This window comes from Mastigoproctus giganteus, chromosome 13 (assembly GCF_048544385.1).
Source record: "Mastigoproctus giganteus isolate SK-2022 chromosome 13, ASM4854438v1, whole genome shotgun sequence".
NCBI classification, from domain to species: Eukaryota; Metazoa; Arthropoda; class Arachnida; order Uropygi; family Thelyphonidae; genus Mastigoproctus; species Mastigoproctus giganteus.
This window is the reverse complement of record NC_143587.1, coordinates 156,907,629-156,931,580: the sequence shown is the minus strand read 5'-3', so window position 1 is coordinate 156,931,580 and position 23,952 is coordinate 156,907,629. Positions and strand designations below refer to the sequence as shown.

The following is a 23,952-nucleotide window of genomic DNA, read 5'->3' as shown; positions in this document are numbered from 1 at the left end:
TTTCAAATAAAATTCCAATACAAAATATAACCCTAAACTTATATCCCAATGCAGTTATAACACTATATATATGTATTTCAGTGCCCACACACAAAGAACATTATAAATTAATACATTATATGTATTAATTTATAATGTTATGTTTGTAAAAACTAGGTCGTATATGTATTTATAACGACGGAAAGTTCAAAGACCAGGGAAAGTTCAAGTGCCTGAAAGTGCTAGGATACAAAACAAAATTGATTTAGAAATGTAGATGATTAATTAAGAAGTATGAAGCAAACAAAGTTTGTCATCTATTGCACGGAAATAGGTCTCGCTGCTTCAACAGTGAATACTATTTTAAGGGACAGTCCACGTATAAAAGCACATGTTAAAGGATTAATATATTTTGCACTGGGGCCAGTCCACCCCAACAGTGATTACAAAACACGATTCAGGTGCTATGTCGAAGATGGAAAAGCTATTAATAATATGGATGGAAAATCAGATTCAGAAGCAAGTGCCCCTGATTCTAATGGCCATTCAAGCAAGAAGTATTTATGAAGATAACGATAAGTACGGCAAACCCCAAGCCAAGTTCGGGGCAAGCAACGGGTGGTTTTTTAATAGTTTCAAGCATCATGCTGGTTTCCAAAACATTAAAGTATGCGGTGAAGTCGCCACTGCTGATTCTGCAGCTGCAGAGAAATTTTGTGATGTGTTGGAAAAAACCCCTTTTAAATTTCCACAGCCCTCAACTTCCGCAGCTGTGTGCTTATCAGCTGCTGAGTTAATTCTGGCAACAATGCTCGAAAGGTAAAACTTGCTGACGTTATGCCTGTCTCCCCTCTCTTTTTATAATTTTGAAAAATTTTGTAATTTTGTACACTTTTGTAATTGTTCCCGCTCACGAGATAAAAAAATTGAACAATTCTATTTACATGCTCGTCGAACATTTCATTTTTGCTTCTATCAAATTCAGTACCTGTCGTTGTGAGTGCGGAATTTCCCTAAATGCTTATTTAGGGAAATTCCGACTTACGTAACATTCCGCAGAATGCAACCCTTATGTTAATCAGTGAGTGCCTGTATACACTGAAATTTCCAGAAATTTCTGTTAATACATAAACCGGGAAATTTCAGAATCAGGTTAAGCCTATTCTCAATAAAATAGGTCAGCATTTTTTTCCCCCTTCCCCATTAGGAAAATAAAAACATGCTGACTGGATAGATTTGTGGATGCTGATTTTGAATCCATTTTCAATTTTCCTCTAGTGTGTTTAATTTTTGTGATGAGACTGATTACAGTGCTCACAAACCTATTCACCATCTTCATGAATATACTGTATATTGTAACTGAATCACTGAATGTAATTTTTACTATCATGTGCTGATTTCAGGAATGAATAGCCAATATGGGGGATGCACAAAAAGGAAATATTCTCAATTTGTATATTTGAAGGCACTGCTTGTTTTTTTTTTTTTTTTTTTTGTAGAGCTGTATTTTTGCTATTAGTTTATAAAATATATAAATCATGAATTTGCTTATTGATATTAGTAAAGTCAAATGGTGCAAGGAATCAAGATTATACATCATCAACAAAAGAAAAAAAAAAAAAAAAACATCCTACATCAACTGTCCATTCCCTCTAATAATTTGTCTAATTCTACCCTAAATTTATTGAAACTGCTTATTCCACAATAACAGACGAACATTTGTTCTGCCATCATCTGATAGTGAATTTCTCCAAATCTTTCCTGCAACCATCCTTCAGCTCAAATATATGTCTCCTTTACCTGTGTTGTCTGAGCAAGAATAAGAGTGCTCTTAACATTTAGTTTGCGTTGCCCATTCAAAGCCTTAAACATCTCAATCAGATCTCTTTACAGGTGCCTGGTTTCCAGATGCTGTTGTTTTCTTCACAACTTAAGTACTTTTGTACTCTTCTCTGCACCTGTTCAACAGATTTATATCCATCCTAAAATGAGGCTTCCAGATCTGTGTGCAATAACCAGGAAGTGTTCTTACCATTGTCATATTTATTTGAATAATTACCTCCATAGCCTTACTATTCCTTTATATCATTGACAAAAACCTATCATCTCTGCTAGTAGCCTGTCTGCACTGCTTAGAGAATTCACCTGATTGCACAGTTACCTCCAGGTCTTTTTCATTCTTCACTACATTGAGTGCAATACCTCAGTTTTAATCTAGGATTACTGTGACCCTTGTACAATATCTTCCATATGTCAGTGTTAAACTTCAGTTGCCACTTCTCAGCCTCTTTGCCTGCATTTTCCGATCTTGTTGCAGTAGCAGAGCCTGATCACTATCATTAGCCTCCATACCTTTGTATCATTTTTAAAGACATTAAGCATGGTATGCCTTCATCAATATCATTAATAAATATAGAAAACGACAAAAGGCCCAGCACGTCAACTCCAGGGGACTCCATTAATAACATTTTTCCAAGAAGGGTAGTGCCCATTGATAAGAACTCTGTCTTCTCCCACTGAACCATCCCTTTATCCATATCAGTAATGCACCCTTAATGCAACACTGCTCCAATTTGTATAACAGTCTTTTATGTACAGTGTCAAAAACCTTTCTGAAACCTAAGTATTTGATGTCAAAATAATTTTTTCCACCCGTTTCCTTTGTTACTGCATCATAGATTTTTGATTTTCTCATCCAGTTCCTTTGTTTCCATCATAGTATCCAATCAGATTGGTCAGACAAGGTAGCCCCTACACAGGTTCATGCAGTGCATGCCATATAACTGCATTCCTTTTTAGATGAACTGCATTATTTTCCCTGTAATAGAATCAAGCTTACAGTAGTAGTAGTGGCATGTGATACAAGAAAGCATGTGTATGAGCTTATGCAGCATCAGCCAAATAAAAAAAAAAAAAAAAAAAAAACACACCATTCCCTCCAAATGCCTGTCCAGTTCCTCCTTAAATTTATTCAATCTATCAACTTCCACAACGACCGATGGAAGTTTGTTCCAGCAATTAACCACCCGCTGGCTAAAGGCAGATTTCCGCACATCTATTCTACCTCTGTCTTTTCTTAATTTGAATTTATGCCCCCTTAGGTTTGTAATCTGAACAAGTGGAAGGATCCCATCAGAATTCAGCGTGCTCAACCCATTCAAGGCCTTATACACCTCAATCAGTAATTACAGGTCTGTAATTACTTGCTTATATCACTTATACATAATTACATCACTAATTGCATCATTTTATATTTTTATTATAACTTCAATCTTATGTTATAATGACCAACTTTTTGAGTGCAGTACGGTTTCAATTTGCTAACTGTTTTGTGTTGTCTTCAAAGAATTTGAGTTCTGAGATAGTGTTTAATTGATAAATTTGGGTGAAATTTAGTTTTATATGTGTGACTTGAATTCTTAATTTATAGGCTCCAGAAGTTATAATGTCCCTCCAGTATGATGCCAAAGCAGACCTTTGGAGTATAGGAACCATAGTTTTTCAGTGTTTAACAGGGAAGGCTCCATTTCAAGTGAGTTAATTAGGAATTTTGTATTTATTGTTTCTTAATACTAGCACTGTTTTTTGAGTTGGAAAAGTAGATTTATTAAGTTGATATTTATGTAATCAATCATCATTGGCTCTCCAAGAATACAAGTTTCAAAATTATAATGATGTTTTATTTCAATTAGATAAATTGTAGAATTCTTAAAGTACCGATTTAAATTGACTCAAATTAATAGCATAGCTTAATTTGTGGTACTCACCTTTTTATATAATCTGCAATCGACGTGTTGAAATAAGATAAAATGGTAGTTGAGTTTAAAAATTGGAATTAATATGGATACGTTTAAATTTTGGAAACGGAGTTTAAAATATGCTCAAGGAAATAGAAGTGCACGTCTTCATCCTTGGTTGTCATGAATTAAAAGTTGAAATGATAAAGCTAGGAAAGTTAAACTGAGGAGGCCAAGAGCTGTAACGAATTGGCTTTCGTTGTTAACGTCTTCAGTTGGCGATAGTGGGAGGGAGTGAACGCGTGTATTTAAGACTTATGTTCCCGTGATGCTCTTTGATACATGTGGTAATCTCAGGTGCATGAGATTCCAAGCCAGTGAGAGGTTATAGGGTAGTTTGGCCTTAAGAATACATTAAATTTAGAATGATGACGAAACCACTCTATGATAAGGGTTTCGTACTGAAAAGTTTTAAAACTAGATTTTAATTTAATGATAGGGGTGGCTGAATCAACTACGGGGGTGTGGTTGTGGGCTTGTACATGTAATGTGAGTTCTGTATTTGATTGTCCTGTTCTAAAGCTATTGTAGTGGTAATATGCGCATGTGTTTGTTGTTTTTGTGGAGCCATATTTAGAGGTTGTACTACCAATGTAGAATGCATTACAGTTTGGTTGACATTTAATTAGATAAACAATATTGTTCATGTCGCTGATTTGATATTTATGTGTCTTTATATGAATTAAACATTGATCCTAGTTTATTATATGTTGAAAATATGAGAGTGATATCTGTACCGGTAAATAATCGACGGAACTGTCTAGCAAGATCACTGTGGTAAGGAATAACAACATGTGTGTTATTGCGTGTAATGTGTTTGGATGGTTTGTTGATATTATTTTGGATGGTGGTGATAATTTGTTGGATTAACTGAAGGGGATATTTTCTGGATATGAATTTTTCTATAAGGTATTGGAGTTCGTTGGATAGGTCTTGTGTAGAACTGTATTTGTTGGCATTATAAATTTGATTATAGAGGACAGCTTTTTTTCTACTAAGTGGATGGTGCGACTCGAAATGTAAATATTTTCCAGTATGAGTATTTTTTCTGTAAATTATAGTTCCGAGTTTAGTATCTGTTTTATATATGGTGAGATTAAGGAAATTAATCTGTCCATTTTCTTCTAATTCGAGGGTAAATTATAATCTGTCGTGCATTGAATTAAATTCAATAAAAAGGTTATCAATTATGGTTTTATCTCCTATGATAAGGATGTCATCTGCGTATCGGGTATATAATTTAATCTATGGAGGGAGAGGTTGTAAAACTTGATTTTCTATGGAGGCTAGGTATATTTCGGATGGGGGGGGGTGGCTGAGATTCCCAATCCCATAGGTAAACCATATATTTGTTGGTATATCTGATTGTGGAACCGGAAATATTTAGCATCTAATAAAAATGATGTAAGTTCTAATACACTATTGATTGCGAGAGAGGTGCGGTTAAGGTGCTATCATCCATTACACTACAAGCTTTACGTAATTTCCTAATAGATGATAGCACCTTAACCAACTGCACCCTCTCTCAATCAATAGTGTATTAGAACTTAATCATTTTTATAATTAATTCTAGAAGTAATTATACTTCTAGAATTTATTTTTTAATTCTTTTAAAAACTACACATGGGCATTACCACCCAAATTAAGTTACGGAATTGAAAGTTATGTTAGTTGTTATCTTTTTAGTTAACTTTTAACTTATTTTTGTCCCAAGTAACTAAGTAATATAATAAGTTGGAAAAATTTGCTTAAAGTAATGCATTTCGTATTAAGTTAGTAGTCACCTGTGTGGTTTTTTTTTTTTTTTTTTAAATAATTTTAGAAAAATAAATGTAAATGAAAAATTAATATAACAAAGTTTCATTGTCAGAGGATTAGCTCATATTTCCAGGATGTAAATGTTACTTAGGCAAAAGTTGCAATACCTGTAATTTTCATTAGCAGTAATCAAGATCAGAGTATTAGGTGAATCTCTGATTTTTGAAATAGATATTCATTTAATTCTGAGTGTTTGGTTCAGCAGTAGTGTTGGGATAGAATTTGGATATTTCTTATTCAGCCCATTAGATTCAGTGTTTTCTATCAAATAATCTTCATCTATTTTTATTTTTTCCTGAAAATAAGACATCATTGACCACATATGAAGGATTTTTAAGTACCTACCTGGCACTAGAAAATTAAAATTTTAGTGCCTTCTTTGTGTTCTGTAAATGAAGACATTCTCAGATTCTGTTAGACTTTAGAACTAATGTTATTCAGCAGGAATTAAAAAAAAAAAAAAATACAGCAACAACAAAACTTATTTTATAATAACCTTAGTGGAAACCAAATAAGAAAGTGATATTTTTGTCTAATTATGAAACTAATCTTGAAATTAAAAATATGTTACTTACTAGTCAAATATTAATTTATTGGAGTAGTACACTGGAACAATTTTTAGTTGTTGTTGTTATTTGGTTTTTAGGAGCATTAGCAACTAAGGCCTGGGATATGCGGTGGTCATTTCCTGACCTTTCCGCATCCTCCGTATTTGGTGGTCACGGGCTCGAACCCAGGTCTAATCAAGAAGCGTGTGTTTCTTGATTAGACCGTGATTAGATTTGATTTGATTAGATTGTGTTTCTTGATTAATTAAAGTTTTTTTTTTTATTTTAACCAGTTCAGAACCTGTTATGAAATCTTCATTTTTAGGCTGTGATATAGCACTGCCATTATTGACCAATGTAAAACTTAGGTACAGTTAGCTCCTGACTTTACGAGTTAATTTATTCCCAGCATGCCCTCATAAAGCAGGAATTTGTTTCCCATAGACGTAATGTTGTAAACAGGGGTTACATTCTCAACAATGAAATTTGACCATATTAAGTAAAGCTCAACAAAACAATAGTTTAAGCATAAACAATGATTTATTCAACCAAAGAAATGAAAATATAGCCTTTAAAATAAAGCAAATTATAATAATAAGTAAATTATTTATGTAATACAAATGTTAAAGAATGTTTATTCTTCATCATCATTGACTAAATGTGCACTTGTTGATGGTTCATCATTCATTGTTGGTTCAACACTCGTTTTTTGTTGGACAAGGAGTTGTCCTTCGGAAATGCTTCAGGAGTCGTTTATTTCCAAGACAGTCTTTTCTTTATAAATTTCATGATAGCATGCTAAGCATTTTTCTGTAGCAACTTTTCTGGTGTGCTCGAAATTTGAATCTTGTGATTCGAATATCTCAATTGCTTTTTCTGTTTTGAAAACTTCGTCAAGCCTCCTGAGAGTGAAAGAACGAACACGAGTTTTAGCTGTTAAACCATCTTCTTCCTCAGCTTCTTCACATTTTTCCATTGGTGAGGTTTTCACAAACGAAGTGAGGTCTTTGTTTGTGAGCTCTCCATTGTATACTTGAAGCAGATTAGTGACATCAGTTGTAGAAACCTGAAGCTGCAGTTGGTTAGCAACATTACGATTGCTTCTGTTTCATTTTGTACGATCTCTGCTGGTTTTTGAAATCCTTCAAAGTGCCTTCTTTGTGTTCTGTAAAGGAAGACGTTCTCAGCATCTGTTAGACTTTAGAACTAGATTTAAATAACAATATTTCAGCAGGAATTAAAAAAAAAAAAAAAAAAAATACAGCAACCACAAAACTTATTTTATAATAACCTTTGTGGAAACTAAATAAGAAAGTGATATTTTTGTCTAATTATGAAATAGTTTAATTATTTTTGTCTAATTATTTAATAAAGTGATGACAGAGTTTATTCCAAACGCACTTCATGTTCTGTGTTAATTTGTCCCGCTTGTTTTGTTATTTTGATTGCATCTAAAATATGGAATTCTTTTCAAAATTCTTTAAGAGTTGGACCACCCTCCTTATCTCTGCCTGAAAAAAAAATGCATGCACAGTAGTACTGTATTATATAGCTATACGTTATGTATTACATTCATAAATATGGCATTTCAAACGTTTAGCATTTATTTATTGAAATTAATGTTCATATTTTCGATTTCGTTGATGTTTGAAAAAAATAACTCGTAACTCCTAAACTTGTAAAGTGGGAACTGCCTGTATAGTGTTTCAGTCTTTAAATTTTTCAGTATTCTCATTCTTTCAAGACAGACAACGAAAATAACAATATTTTCAAATTTCAAAATTTGAAATATTGTTATTTAAATTGAATAAATATTTGATATAATAGTGATATCTAATTTAGATATATTATAAAAACATTAGAATAAACGTAATTTACACTTCACATATTTCTCTGGCCACCTCCATAGCCAGGTGGGCAGGAGCAGCAGTGCATATCACATGCTTCTTGATTTGACCGGGGTTTGAGCCCATGACCACCAAATACGGAGGATGTGGGAAGGTCAGGGAATGACCACTGCATATCCACGGAGCAAAATGTCCCTTAGTTGCTAATGCTCCTAAAAACCAAATAACAACAACATATTTCTCTACTAGTTAATACTTTCTTTCTTTTTAAACTGTATTCAATGTAAGGTGGCATTACATAATTGTGCAGATTATAGAAATGCTTTTAGTTATTGTTGCTACAAACATATAAATTTGATATTTGTTGCAAGTTTTCCTGTCATATGCACTAAGCACTTTAAATAAAAAATCATTGCTCCAAATAGCAAAGTACAGTAGAAATCCAGTAATCTAGTATTTGATTTTCTGGATTGTCAGTTTTTTTTTTTTATTATTCTTTATATTTATTTATTTATTTTTAAATACTTTTGGTGCTGTGGAGATTTTTTCACTTGGTGTTCTCAAAATAATTTATGATGCTCCAACCACCTTTAAAATGACTTACACAAAGGCTTTCTTTATTTGTAAGTCAGTACTTTTTATGCATTGATGGATGCTAAAATAGTTTATTGTACTGAATTTTCCTTTGAACTATTTTGTTGGACAAAACTTACAAGCATAATAAGACGAAGTGTTCTGGTACCTGAAGGTATTTTCATTATAGTGAGATTTTCTTTAAAACAGTACATTCTTTGTATTGGCTGACTTCTTAATGGGCTCACTATTAAATGTGTGCTACTAGTGTGGCACATTTAAATTTCTTCACCACTCTGCCCATAAACATTCAATATATAAAACAAAACCCCTACCCCTTTATTCTGTTTGATCATCCAATTATTAAAGAAGTGGCATACTATGTACATTCTTTGTATTGGCTGACTTCTTAATGGGCTCACTATTAAATGTGTGCTACTAGTGTGGCACATTTAAATTTCTTCACCACTCTGCCCATAAACATTCAATATATAAAACAAAACCCCTACCCCTTTATTCTGTTTGATCATCCAATTATTAAAGAAGTGGCATACTATTTCAGCACAGTTTAGTTTAAGAAAAGTATTCTACTCTTTGTTATTATTATTATTTTTTTACTGTCTGGGAACATTATTGTTGCTCCAGTAAATGTGAGAGAGCTTAGGCTATTCTAATTAGGAAATGACATTGTTCCGCAACCTTTTTCTCTTCACTGCACGCCTTAATTTATTCATGACACAATAGGCACATCAAAATGTTAATCTCCCAAAAAGCATAGTTTACGGAAATGTTAATATAAATATGCTGTAAGACACAATAGAATGAATTATTATTGTTCCAACCAACAATCCAACAGAAATTGGCTCATGCATATATTAACATTTTATGAACCCTAAATCACTGTAAAAAAGCAAAGCAAAGCCAAAATAAAAATTCTATTAGTATTAAACCAAACAATTATGCTTACCTTCAATGTGATACTTGTGCCTGCTTTGCCGAACACAGATGACTGATGCCTGATGGAATCGTTGACAATTCAAGTCTCAATTCTTCATTAGTGGATCGGAGTTTCTCCCTCTTTGACTTTTTAATTTCAGTCAAGGTGTCGAAAAGCCTAGTTCACACAAATATGTAGTCGAAAATGGCAATAATACATTAATTGCCATCTCGGAGCTAGCTGGGTATTCTTCCCTTATTGTCAACCAACATGTATCCAACTGCACTTCAATATGTTTTAATTACAATGTTCTGCCGGCCTTCAGATTTAGTTACTCTTGTACATTCATCGGAAGAGATTTTGCATCCGCAACAAATGGATCACAAACCCAGTAGAAATCTTCAGTGTTCTTTCCAAAATAATCCTTGAACTTCTGCTGCAACTTATCTAAATGTTCTTTAACGAAGTCCATCATCATTACTTTATTACTAGCAGCAAGTGGCCATACAGTTGGGAACATCTCAAATAACCCATTTGCAATGCATTGTATCCATAAATCCAGCTTATTCTGAAAGCTTTGGCCTTATCCATACTCATAAAAAGATTTTTGTTCTTGCCTTGCATTTTTTGGTTCAGCTCATTCAAGTGAATGAAAATATAGAAAGATATGCCAACTTAGTCACCCATTCATCATCTGCAAATAACTCTGCATACTTATGCCCCTCAACTGTTAAAAATGTCTGTATCTCCTCCTTAAGGAGATACATACGACTTATGATGAAATTATGATGAAATAGTAACAAAGTTATTGAAATGTTTTGAGAAAAAGAAGAATGTTATTACTCTTATGTGTATTTTTGTCTTATCTATCCTCGGGGACTTGCTCTTCCAATGACAGAGTTTGAGCTATGTCATTCAATTAAAAATGATTCATTTAAAAAAACAATATCATTTGGCTATGCTCACTTTATAAAGTGAGCATAGTCAAATTCATGTTACTCTAACTAGAAGGACAATAGTGCTCCCAAATAGTAAAAATAGATAAATTTGTTGATTTCTGAAACTAAATCATTAGTTTGCTTAAAAGTGCCAGGCGAGGGTAGAATGGTTTTTTCTCCCAGAAATTCAGGTTTTTGTCCAGCAAACATCAAATCGACCACAGAACACGGAGTTTACTTGCCAAGTTTGATTGGCTTTCACTCTTTTTACATGTTTTTCTGTGTATGCCAAATTTGATCAAATCTCCATCTTGTTGCTTGTTTTTTAATGATTTTGCATTTTTTATGAAAATTTGTATGCATGTGGTATTTTAATTTACTGACTAAACACTGTAGCTCACCTGCATCAAGGGGCTTACCAAACCCCGATGCAGGTGATATACTGTTTGGAGTGAGCCAGACAAAGTGAGCCATTTTTAAGAAATGAGGAAATAGTTTCATCATTAAATATTAATCTGAATCCATGTCAATTATTTTAAAGCTGCTTAAGTATTTACAAGTACGTAATGGGTAAATAATAAATGCTTATTACTGTAATTTTCTTATTTTTTTCCTTTCTTACTTTTTTATACTGTAGCTAGGTTGTTTTTAAAATCTGTTATCCAAAAACATTTGACTATCTGAAAGATCAAAATATATAAGATTCTCTAACAATTCTGGATGTGCTAAGATTTTCTATTTCTTTGCAAGGCGACATACAGGGTGATTCACTACCAGTGCGACAAACTTGCAGGAGGTGTAGGGGGCACAAAGACGAATCAGAATCACATAGCATTGCAGGGTTCAAAGTGCCTTTGTCATGCGGTAGAGGACGTTGAACGAGAGTTCGCGTGAACAGCGATCCCGCTGGAAGTCAGCATTTGCGAACCGGTTCCCGAGGCAGTAGGATGGACGAGTATTCAAACGTTGAACTGGCCGACGTGCACCTCGTGTATGGAGCTGCGAACTGTAACAGGCACGCCGCTCTGCGCTGGTACCAGGAACGTTTCCCGCACAGGCGTGCTCCTCATCATACGATTTTAATCATATGATGAGAAGGTTACGTGAGACTGGTTGTTTCACGAGAGGTACCATGAATCGAGAGCGAAAGACGAGGACGCCAGACAATGAGGAGAATGTCCTACGTCTTGCAGAAGGCAATCCGAGTACGAGTACTCGAGCGATAGGCCAATGATTGGGTATTTCCCAATCCACTGTATGGAGGATACTGTCAACAAACCAAATGAGTTCATACCATCTGCAATGCCTCCAATCATTGGAGCCTGTGGATTATCCACTCTGGAGGACTTTTGCTACTTGGTTTCTTCAACAGAAACAGTTTGCAAATGCTGACTTCCAGCGGGATTGCTGTTCACGTGACCTCCCGTTCAACGTCCTCTACTGCATGACGAAGGCATTTCGGACCCTGCAATGCTATGTGATTCCAATTCGTCTTTGTGCCCCCTACACTTCCTGCAAGTTTGTCGCACTTGTAGTGAATCACCCTGTATATTACATGTAATATGTAATATATTACATATATTACCTGAAGCTTAGGACAATGTACTTAGTTGGTTCTGGCCAGTTTGTAACTGGAATATTGGTATATCAGCTGTCAATTTTGGTGAAGGTAGTTGTCTGCAACTCACTGAATTGAGTCATCTTCACTCACTAATAATCACTACTACAAAACATTTGGGCAAATCTCTTTCTCTCTTTAATGACTGCTCCAGGTTTTGTTCCTCTGCTGATGTTATCTGCCTTTGTTTCTTATCACCAATTTTTTAACTGTGTTTTTTAATTATTTTTTTTTTATATTACTTTATTTTGATCTTGTTGGCTACTCCCACTAGGATTTTCTATTTCTATGCAATGTGACATATATTTTGAAGCTTAGAACAATGTACTTGGTTTTGTCCTTTTGATTATGACCTTGCACCTCACCCATTGTATTGACTTCATAGCTCCACTTTTTTTCTGCCTTTGCATGAATTCTGATACAAAACTCGTCTAGTAATATTAATGTTCTGGGGTATTGTTTACACGAATACATATATTTTTTATGGTTTCAAAACCAAGTATGCTAATGATGATTTTGCTCATATCTCAGTCTTCTGTGGTTCTCTCCATTGTGTATATGTATTGTGTATGTGTGTAAGGTCATTTGTTTGCAGTTTCTCCTATTTCATCTGGATACCAAGTTAGTTTTCCACTCACTTCTCTAAACCTTTGTACTTCATTCATTCATTCTTAAGTTCATCTTGGGTGGGGGGGGGAGTCTCTGAATTCTGGCTTGGCACCTGAAAGAAGTGGAACCTGAAATGAAAAGTACAAAGTACTTTCATTTTGTGTTCCACTTCTTTTTTTATATTTGCTTCAGTTATTTGGTGTTTTCTACTTCCAAAGCTTCATTCCAGCTGCTTCATGTGAGTTCATTTTATTCAGCAACCTCACTGTGAAAATGCATTTTCCTTATATTTATGTATAGGGAAGTGAAGATGCGATTTCCTTATATATGTATGTATAAGGAAGTGAAGGAAAATGCACCTCCACAGTGAGGTAGTTTATGCATTGATATATCTGATGCTGAAAATATCTCATTTCCCTACACACGAACATTCTTCCTCTTCTTATTATGATGAACATCCTGATATTGAATGATTAGTTCAGCTCTTCTTTTCTGGCTATAAAGAAAGCCTCAACATATGTGTGTTGCTGGAAGATTTGATGGTGTTTTTTGAGATATCATCCTTTGTTTCCTGCATCAGAAATTTGGATTCATGTTTCATTAGCAATATGTTTGGTATACTGCAGTTGACATGCTTTGGACACATACCTTGTTCTGGACACCTTCTTTCAAGCAAGGGAAGGTTACACTCATCTGTACAAACTTTTGATTGCAATTTTGCATCTTACCTGATCTTTGTGACAGTAAGTGTTATAACAAAGTACCATCATTATCCTTTTGATTATGACTTTGCACCTCATCCCATTGATTTCATAGCTTCACTTATGTCTACTTTTGCATGAATTCTGATGCAAACTCCTCTCTAGTAATATTAAGGTTCTGGGGTATTGTTATATGTATATATATATATATTTTTTATGGCAATTGAGGATTACACACATTTATAACCCAAAAATTAAGATGTCAAAGCTTTGGCAAGTATATTGCCTATCCCTTGATGTAACAGTATTACTAAATGCTGATGCATCATTAAAAAAAAACAAAAAAAAACACCGAAACGGTCATGTCATTAATGAAGACTGTTAAAGTAATTTAAAATTTCTTACTTATCCCGATTTGCTATGTTTTCACAAATGACTGCTGTGTATGGAAAAGTGTTTTATTATATATATATATTTTTCTCATCTAAATATACATGTACATGTTATTTAACATGTTACTTGTGGAACTTAAACTCTGCTTTCATTTCTAACAATTTGAAATTACCCCCCCCCCCCCCCGTGCATCACTGGCCAAAATTATAATCAAGAATTATAGCCAAAATTGTACTTAACGAATCGTAATCACTACCGAAATCTGAAAAGCCACTTAGTGAAGCATTTTGAACAGAGTATGAATGCAGCACAAAAAATTTATATTTGACGTAACTGTTAATTTTTCTTGGATTTTAGGATTACACAGATAATTTGAGAAATTTTATTTTAAATTTGGTAATACACTGTTTTTGTTATATTTTGTACACACAATAAAATTTACTATGATTGTGTAAGCTCATCTAATTCTAACAGTACTTTCTCATATAATATATGATTGCATAATTATCATATATATTACAGACGTAGAGAAATTTAATAAGTAACTTCTTTATGATGTCACCAGCTGCTTGTCTACATTCATTCTGTAATCAAGTTTTGAAACCATTTTGAAGGGCTTGCATATTGTAAGAATATACATTGTGTGTAATAAAATATGTTTTCCTTGAGCATATCATTACCTTTCAAAGTTGAGGTTGAACTTTCTTCATGGCCCCCATATATTCCCAAGCCATTTTTTACATACAAATAATTGTTCTAGTTTGTGAAGTTCCTGAGTGACTTCAAGTCCCCACCCCCACACCTAGTCATCTTTTTGATATATGCATTATTTCATAATTACTGCAATGTTAATGCATAAGCATTGATGTAGTAAATTATTCATTTTCAAGGGTATTCATTTTTCTGGTTTTCTCATTGGCTTCAAATTTAAAATGATTTGGTTTCATTTTCTAATGACACATTGCATTCCTGTTTAGTAGGGAGGCCAGTGTTTACTGAAACTTTAAACTTTAGCACCCAGTGTCTCTTAGAGACTGAATAACTACTGTAAAAATGTATAGTGTGTTTGTGTTAATTTGTTTATAGCAATGGTACGACCTTTGAAGAAAGTTTCTTCAAAAAAAAAAAAAAAAAAAAAGAAGTTATCACAACTATGAACATAAAACTTTATACCAGTTTTGGCTACACCCATTTCTCTGAAAAAATGAATAAAAATATTAATATGTGGTTGTATTATAAATATTTTAAAAGTTACTTTTTTAAAAAAAATTAATGAAAAACTACTATAGTCGTGAATATGATATTTCTTTTCCATAATGCTTATAATACCATTAATCAGTATTGAAAAAAATAAATACCAATACAGTATAATGTAACATAGATGTAAAATAAAATTTAATTAGTTTTTTTAAACCTGAATACCCAATGACTAAAAGGTAATATATTAAGCAAACATTTTTATATAAGAAATGCCATAATTTTGCATTTTTTTTAATTATTTTTTTTAATTTTAAGTTTACTAATTTACTATCAGTGAACAAAAGGGGATAAACATTTTAAATGACAAATTGCACCATTACTGTAGGGTAATTTTTTGTTTGTTTAATGATGCTGATTTTAAAATATTACACAGCAACACTTTATATACTTAAAAAATAATTTCAGAATTATCAATTTTTGTGGGTGATCCAATTTATGGCATATTATATAAATAGGAAAGAAAGAAACAAACACCATTAATAATCATGTCACAATCTAAGAGCCTCCAATATGAAGTGGCCAAACAATGAAAGTGAAAACAAAACTAATTTTTTTTTCTTTTTAATTCTTTAAAACTAATGGTTTTAAAGAATATAGCATGCTTTTACAAAAATTTATAACTGATTTGGTTTATTAAACTGTTTTAAAATCAGTGCAGGGAAGTGTTCTTTTGCAAGCTACAGCTCTGTCCTGCATTAAACTGTGCCTTTCAGTGAAAACATAATAATAATCATCTAGTGGATTTAAAAAATTTGTCCCCCTTCCATGGGGAGCTGCCTCCCAGTTGCTCCATTCAGTAAGGTAAAGATTGAAAGTTCCCACAATGGATGCCTCTACTCCCATGGTGATTTGTGTGATTGGTGTTCTTGACGGTAAGACGGCGGACATCATACTGGAGCCGAGAACATTGATCTGTTCAGAGGTTTATTGCTTACTGCTTAAATTCTGAATTTAAGCAGTAAGCAATTAACTTCTGAACAGATCAATGTTCTTGGCTCTAGTATGAAGTTTGCCATTTTACCGTTGAGAACACCAATCACACAAATCGCCATGAGGTAGAGGCATCCATAGCCAACCTCCCTGAAGAGACTGCTAATGACATCCGCTTTAGAACGGCCTCTGTCCTTCGACGCGCACAACCAGCGAACTCCAACTTCAACCATCAGCACACTGCTCTTAATTACATCAGAAAAGACAGCAGCATCACCGTGCTTCCCGTCGACAAAGGACGTCGCACAGTTATATTAGACCAGTTGGAGTATTTGGACAGAGCCATTGCCCTCCTGCAAGATCCCAATGTTTATGAGCCTGTAAGTGACCCACTCATCACAGTCTTAGGACATCTAGAATCAAACATCAACAAACTGATCTACAAATGGTTCAAATCTGGAAAGATTTCAACATCGATGCGATGGCAATTGCATGCCACGGGCTGCCAACTTCCGCAATTTTATGGACTTCTAAAGGTTCACAAGTCTGGCGTTCCTCTCTGACCCATTGTGTCCTGTTGCAATTCGCCGACGTACGAACCGTCTAAATGCATCATGCGACTCCTCTAGTGTGAAATACCGTCCATACAGTCAACAACAGTGAGATCATAGCGTCCTTCGACATTGTCTCTTTGTTTACATCCATACCCATCCAACAGGCTGTTGTCTGTACCATGCGACTTCTAGAGAGTGACCACAACCTATCAAATATAACATCACTATCTGCAGAGGACATCTGTACTACCCTCAACCTATGCTTGTTGGGCGGTGTCATCGCCTTTGGCAATTCTCTGTACACACAAATACACGGTATGGCTATGGGTGCCCCTGTTAATGTGTCATTGCTAACATCGCTATGAAGGAATTAGAGAAACAGATATTCCTGAGCCCGCCTGTACCGATTACAATGTGGTGCAGATATGTTGATGATATTTTCACCCTCATCCCACATGGTTCAGAGTCAACACTTTTAGAGTATCTTAACTCCTTATCATTGTTCATCCAGTTCAGTTTGGAGTTAGAAGTGAACGGGTCCCTTCCATTCCTGGATGTTCTAGTGAAGCGAGTGGGCCCACACCTGGAAACCTTGGTGTACTGTAGGCCAATGTGGTGCGGGCAGTTTACTAACTATAGATCAGCCCAGGCCATTCCAGCTCAGAGGAAGCTGGATGCACCGAGATTTCCAGAGTAAAAGCTGACCTAGTCAGTTGTGGGTACCCAATCCATGTATTAGACAGATGCTTGCGACAAGCACAAGAACTTGCAACTCATCTGAGGCCGTCATTCCCAAGTGACAGTATGCTTACTGCCTACATTCCTTACTATCTGGGCCAGCCTGACCAGATTTTTAAGATCCTACGCGAGTACCGCATGAAAAGCGTACAACTTCCTGGTAGGAGCTTTCGTTCTCTGGTCTCAAACGTATAAAAACTCCCATTGCCCCTCTCTTATGTAGTGGAATAGTATATCGCGTAATTTGCCATGATTGCAGCAGTTGCTATATAGGGGAGAGCTCAAGACGCCTTCAGGGTTGCATCGCAGAGCATGACAGATCAATTTGCCTAGGTGACACTGTTCACTCTGCAATCGTGGAACATTTCTGGTCAACCTTAACCCAAGATGCGATTGTGAGGTGCTTGACCAATCCCGGTACTACCGTCACCACCTGTGGCTAGAATCGTTAAATATATCGAGCTCTGCAAAAGCCTTAAATCGCTGCAAGGGTACAAGACTACAACCCCATCTTTGAATCAGCTTTGAAACTCAACAAATGCTGGCAGCTATCCCATACACACCTGTGCACCAACAATGAAGACTGATCTAGTGAATAATGTTTGCACAATCTTGCGACCATATGCGCATCTGAGCATGCACAACTCATTTAGTATTTATTTTATTCTATCTCTAAGATTAATTTTGTTAGTATTCTGTATGTGTTTATTCACTTGCTGAAGAAGGGGTTTGTTTACCCTGAAAGCTATGAATTAATCTTAGTTATTAAAAATATAGTTATTGTCTTTACTGGATGTGCTCTATTATTATTATTATCTCAAACCATGGAATCCAGTACTACAGGTCTATTTTCATTTATACTGCAGAAGTGAATACAATAGCTCAGTCATCCACACTTTGGAAACCATTACTGTATCTGTTTTCACTCTGTGAGGTATAAGGTCTGCTTTTGCTAATGTCTATTGTGAAATTCGTGTTTTGCTATAAACTGCTGTTATCATTAGCATTAATTGAGGCACATGATGCAAGGAAGCAAGCTTATACAGCATCAGCCAATGATGAGTGAGTTATGAATGAGTACTTGTTAAAACTTAAGCGAACAGTCCACCCAAAACACTTTCCGGAAAGAATAATGAACTGTCATGAGTAATGTCTCTCTCTCTCTCTCATCATGCAATTTTGCGTTTTTGTTAATGAAATTGAATAGTTTCAGTTTTTTTCAGCAGCAGAACACCTTAAAAACTTGGTTTTTTCACAGAATGCCAATATATTTTAAAAAATCATGCATTATCAAAATTAAATAAAAAAAATCAATAAAAACACTTGTGGACCGTCAGGGTTCTGTGGAACACACTTTTAAAACCACTGGTTTATTACATTGTATAACCCTGATGATGAGGGATTTATAATATTGCATTTGTATAAATAATTGTAGAGAAATTGTACTCTATACCTGCATCCATAATCATTACTTTTAAATATATAGTATTTGTAGCTGTATTTGCTTATTCAAACAATTGCCTTATATTTAAAATGTGTAATGATGCATGCAGTGAAAACACGCATGGAAGATTGAAGAGTTTGTTGCTGCTATGTTACTAAACAAGATAAGAGAATGTAGTGGAGTACATTGCATTATGAACAATAACTGTTATCTGAAAGGTTGAATTTAAAAAAAAAAAAAAAAAAAAACCCTCCTAACTTTGAGATTTATTCTTGAATGCGCAGGTTGAGAAATTGGAAGTTTATTCAGTGATCATTGCTCACATATGAGGTGTGATGACAAAGTCTCGAGAATAATTTTGTTTCCGTAAAAATGGCCGCCCTGTAAACTGTTACGTCCTCCTGCTGTGTAGCCTGAACCCCCCTCTACTTACATGCAAAGGGTAAATGTAGTCAGTCATTTCAGTCATTGTACAAGTTGGTTCGCGTAAAAACGTGTTGGAGTTCTGTATTGAAAAAATGGAATTTAGAGCAAACACAATTTAGAGAAAAGAGTTGTGATAAAATTTTTGGTGAAAAGTGACAAATCGTTAACGGATATTTATGAAAAGTTGACCAGAGTTTATGGAAATGATACCATGTCGAAGCCACGCGTTTTCATTTGGGCAAAACAGTTTCGAGCAGGACGTGAATCCATCGAAGATGATGAGCATTCAGGGCGTCCGTCCACGACTCGACATGATGAAAACATTGTTCATGTGCGTAATCTTGTTCAAAGCGATAGGCGGTTAACCACAAGAATGATTTCTGAAAAAGTAAACATTAATCAGGAAAGTGTTAGATTAATTTTGACTGAAAATTTGTTGGTGAGGAAAGTGTGTGAAAAGCTGGTACTGAAAAACCTCTCTCATGAGCAGAAAGAAATTTGGTGTAGTGAAAGAGTTTTTAACTTAAAAATCGATCACAGCTTTGCAGCACCCTCTGTATTCACCTGATTTGTCTCTTTGTGACTTCTTTTTATTTCCTCGACTAAAAGGAGTCATGAAAGGAATGCATTTTCAGTCAATTTCTGGAATTCAGAGTAATGTAATGTGAGTATTAAAACAGATACCAGAAAGTGAATACCAGGAATGTTATGATCAGTGGATCCTACACTGGAATGCATGTGTACAGTCTGAAGGAGACTACTTTGAAGGCAATGGCCTCACCTGTATAATTTTTAAAATAAAATTTTTAAATGAATTATTCTCGAAACTTTATTTTCAAACCTCGTATATGGAAAATTGTGTTTAATGTGAGGAAGGAATTTTATTTTCATACCATATTGAATTCTCTGATAAGTTTTTATCTTCATGGAAGATAAAAACTATTATATTTGGAACAGAACTTTTAAAGGTAAACATTGTGTTCCCTTTATAATGCCATATCTATCTAAATGTCCCTGGATTGACTGTTCTCATTGTCTCTAAGATTTTTCCTAACACTGAGGGCAGACTAACCAGTCCGTAGTTACCAACTTCATTCCTAGAATTGCTGTTGTGTTGGTGATACGTTGGCACTTCTCCAATCCAAAGGAATCTCCCTTGAGTCTAAAGATGCCCCTCATAATTAACTTTCCTCAAAACTACAAGTTACATGCCATCAACTCTGGGAGCCTTCCTTGCCTTTATGCTCAAAAGTTTTTCAAATAAACAATCATCTGTAATTACGATTTCATATGGCTCAGCCTCTTCTCAGCTTGAAGGGTCTTTTATCAGTAAAGACAGATGCAAACTACCTGTTCAATTCATATGCAACATCAGCTTGGTTGTCTAAGACTTGCTTTTTTTTGCCTTGCTCTTTTCAGCAACCTCCTCTTGCAGTATTTTCTTAAAGGTATGTATGTGTTCATGGCTTCTGTGATTTTTTTTGTTTTAAAGTATTCCATAATTCAAATGTATTCAATATTCCTCAGCAATTTGCCCAACTCACAGATGCCATATAACACCTTAAACTATCAAATTCCCTCTTCTGAAGTTAAAACCTGTGCCTTTACCTTTAACTGCTGCACCATCTTTCTTCATCTTTCAACTGATGATGGCATGATCACTTCCTTCCAATGGTTCCTGTACTTTAAGCCCTGTGATATGTATTAAATTGAATTATTAAATATGACAAATGACCCTCAGTCCCCAATGGCATTCACTCACCCTCTCACGGCAACGACAGGATCAGAGTGGAAGCAGAGGGTGCAAAGAATCTCTGGGTACGACCAGGCTACCATTGACAGAAACTGAACATGGCCTGTTGTAATGTAAGATCACCAATAAGTGAAGATAGAAGTGGAGCTGGAAAAGGAATTAGAAAACGTGAATTGCACTATCATCTCCTTGACTGCAACAAGAAGAAGAAATGAATCGCTTACAAGTTTATCAAGTGGAAATCTGCTGTACACCAATGGAAACAGTGAAAAAATGAAGGTAGAGTTGGCTTTCTGGTCCATGAAGATATTAAAAACAACATTTTGGAATTCGAATGTACATTACCAAGGGGTCAAGACTACTACTCAGGATTTCTAAGAGGTACAAAGTAAAGGTTATAATGATATATGTGCCAACATTGCGCCATGATGATGAAGAGGTTGAAGAAATGTGAACAGAAAACTCACTACACCATCATTACGGGAACTTCAATGCTAAGATTGAAAAGTGACAAAACAGCACAGAAATGGAAACTAGAGGAAATTTTGGAATTGGCCAAAGAAATGATAGAGGTAAAAGACTTGTGAAATTTGCAAAATCTCGAGGAATGTCAGTAATGAACACTTTTTTCAAGAAAAGGTTGAACAGAAAGTGGACACCCAAATGGATTAACAACTATTGAAATTGAGTTCATGCTCACTAACAGATGATATATTGTGAATGATGTTACCATTCTGAACAGGGTAAATGTTGGAAGTGATCACAGAATGGTAAGATGCACACTTGATATACATGTAAGAAAAGAAAGGAAAAACTGACTTGAGTAAATGATACAAAGGTCTGTGAGATAACAGAAGAGAAGAAAAAGCAGTATGCACTGGAACTTAAGAACAAGTTTGAGTTTCTGCAGACTTTTGGGACCAAGATATCGACGAAGAATACAACAACTTTCTGAAAGTGATAAAGCTCACAGCTAGATTCCATTAAATCATATTTTTAAACTATGATGAATTTCATTTGAAAATATCTCCAATCCATATATGTAATTTAAGAGGTAATAGAACACGAAGTATACTCAGTCTCCACAGGTTTTCTTGCCGTGTTCCAGAACTTTGCAGCACATCCTCAGATATGCAGCTATAAGGATAGCACATCAAATGCTTTTTAAAAGGAGTATTTTTTTGTGTAATTTTACTTTTAGTAAAAATTACTAAAATTGGTTGGTTTATTTTATATATCATTTAGCTGTTTTTTTATGTCAATAGGCTCAGACACCTCAAGCATTGAAACAGTTTTATGAGAAGAATGATAACTTGACCCCAAGGTAAGTTCTTAGAATAATAATAATAATATCATAACTGTCAACTCTTCTGATTTATGAGAGACAGTATCTGCCCTTTTTTTATTTCCCAATTTTATCCCTGTCTGTCTCAACATTGTAATATAGTTTTGACAAAGAGTTTCTTTATCTTTTTGTAAAACTAAGTTTTTATCAATATTTTTTATTTTGCAAAAGAAAAGTAAAGCTATATAATTAGGGCAAAATGGCTATCAAGTGCGTTAGTCTATTGTGAGCAGAATGGCTCTCGAGTGCATTAGTCTACATTAAAAAAATAAAAATTTACATTGCTAGGTACACAGCAGTGTGGGATAAAAGCACTGTTCTCTGTAATGTGTGATTATATTATAGTATTTTACAGTATGTACTGTGAAATGTCGTTAAGTAATTTATTGTTAAATTTGAAAAAGATTTGTGTTTGCCTTATGTACATAGATGCGATTTTTCAGGAAATAGAATGTAATCAGACATTTGTAAACAAACAAGCATTAGTATAGCATGCAAGGCATATGAAATACAAAAGTAGATGCCTCATTTCACAGTTTTGACATCATATGTGCTGCATGGTTATTTTCATGTTTTGTCTCTTTGACATGGACAACTGTACATGGTGAGTTTTTTTTTTTATGTAGACCCAAAAAAACACGAGAGGTATTAGAACCTATAGTACTTAGTACCGTGCTTGGGTTGGAGGTTGGGAAGACGAAGGAAGATATTTGTTGACATTGGGCTTGAACTTCTGTAGACTAATTTTCAGAAAATACGTATGAAGGAAGGTTGTTCAGAAAACGGCTGTTGAATGAATAAACGAGGAAGATGAAAAGTTGGTTCTGTGAGTTTGAAGTTGGACAGTAAATGGATGTTGGCTGGTGGCGGCACATGTTCGGACGGTTTTGAAGAGAGAGAGAGAGAGAGAGAGAGAGAGAGAGAGAGAGAGAGTGGGAATTATAGAAACCAATTCAGAAGAACAGTGCCCATCGAAATATCTGTAGAAGAGACATGCAGCAGAAACAGTATGTCTATGAGACAGCAAGTGGAGAGACACTGTTAGAGATGAATCATTAATTAACCTAACTGCCCTCTTCTGAGTGGAATCATGAAGCCTGAGAGAGGTTTTGGGAGCACCACCCCAGATGTGGGAACAATATATCATGGTAGGGCAGATTTGCGATTTGTACAGAGTGAGCAGCTGCTTGGAAGAAAAGTAACGCTGAGAGTGAAAGAGAAAATCAAGTTTTTAGATGCAGAAGCAGCAATATTTGTAATATGCTTGTGCCAAGAGAGAGATTAGAAGTCAGGGTAATCCCCAAAAGAGATATACCATTTTGCCTAGAAATCGGAGTGTCACCAAAGATAAGCATAGGAGCAGAAGAATTCTTTTTGCGAGATATAAGACAAGACTGAGTTTTAGAACGATTGAAATCAACTAAGTTGTCTTTGCCCCACTGGAGAATTACCTGAAGATCGGCATTTAAGGAATTGGTAGCAGATTTTCGGGAAGTTGAAGCTGATTGAGCAGGGCAAGTTTTCTCAAAATGGAAAGTGGAATGCAATGTGCTATCATCGGCAAAACTATGGATAGCATTTCCAGTCAATGGAAGAAGGTCATTAATATACAAGAGGAAAAGAGTGGGGGGGGGACACCAGCATTAGTGGAGAAGTTAGAAGACAGAGAGCCATCTACCAGTGAGCAATCAGAGAGAAAACTGGATAACCAATTACAAAAAAACAGTTGGAAAACCATAAGATG

General features: G+C 35.0%; 1 protein-coding gene across 1 annotated transcript in view; it reads left to right on the top strand.

Annotated features, from left to right (window-relative positions):
- LOC150076546 (serine/threonine-protein kinase unc-51-like) overlaps positions 1 to 23,952 on the top strand; it is a 462,846-nt gene that overhangs the window by 134,066 nt on the left and 304,828 nt on the right. The window contains exons 8-9 of the mRNA XM_090387194.1: positions 3,410 to 3,511; positions 22,129 to 22,187. Coding sequence (XP_090243320.1) covers positions 3,410 to 3,511; positions 22,129 to 22,187 — 161 coding nt within the window. The remainder of the gene's footprint in view (positions 1 to 3,409; positions 3,512 to 22,128; positions 22,188 to 23,952) is intronic.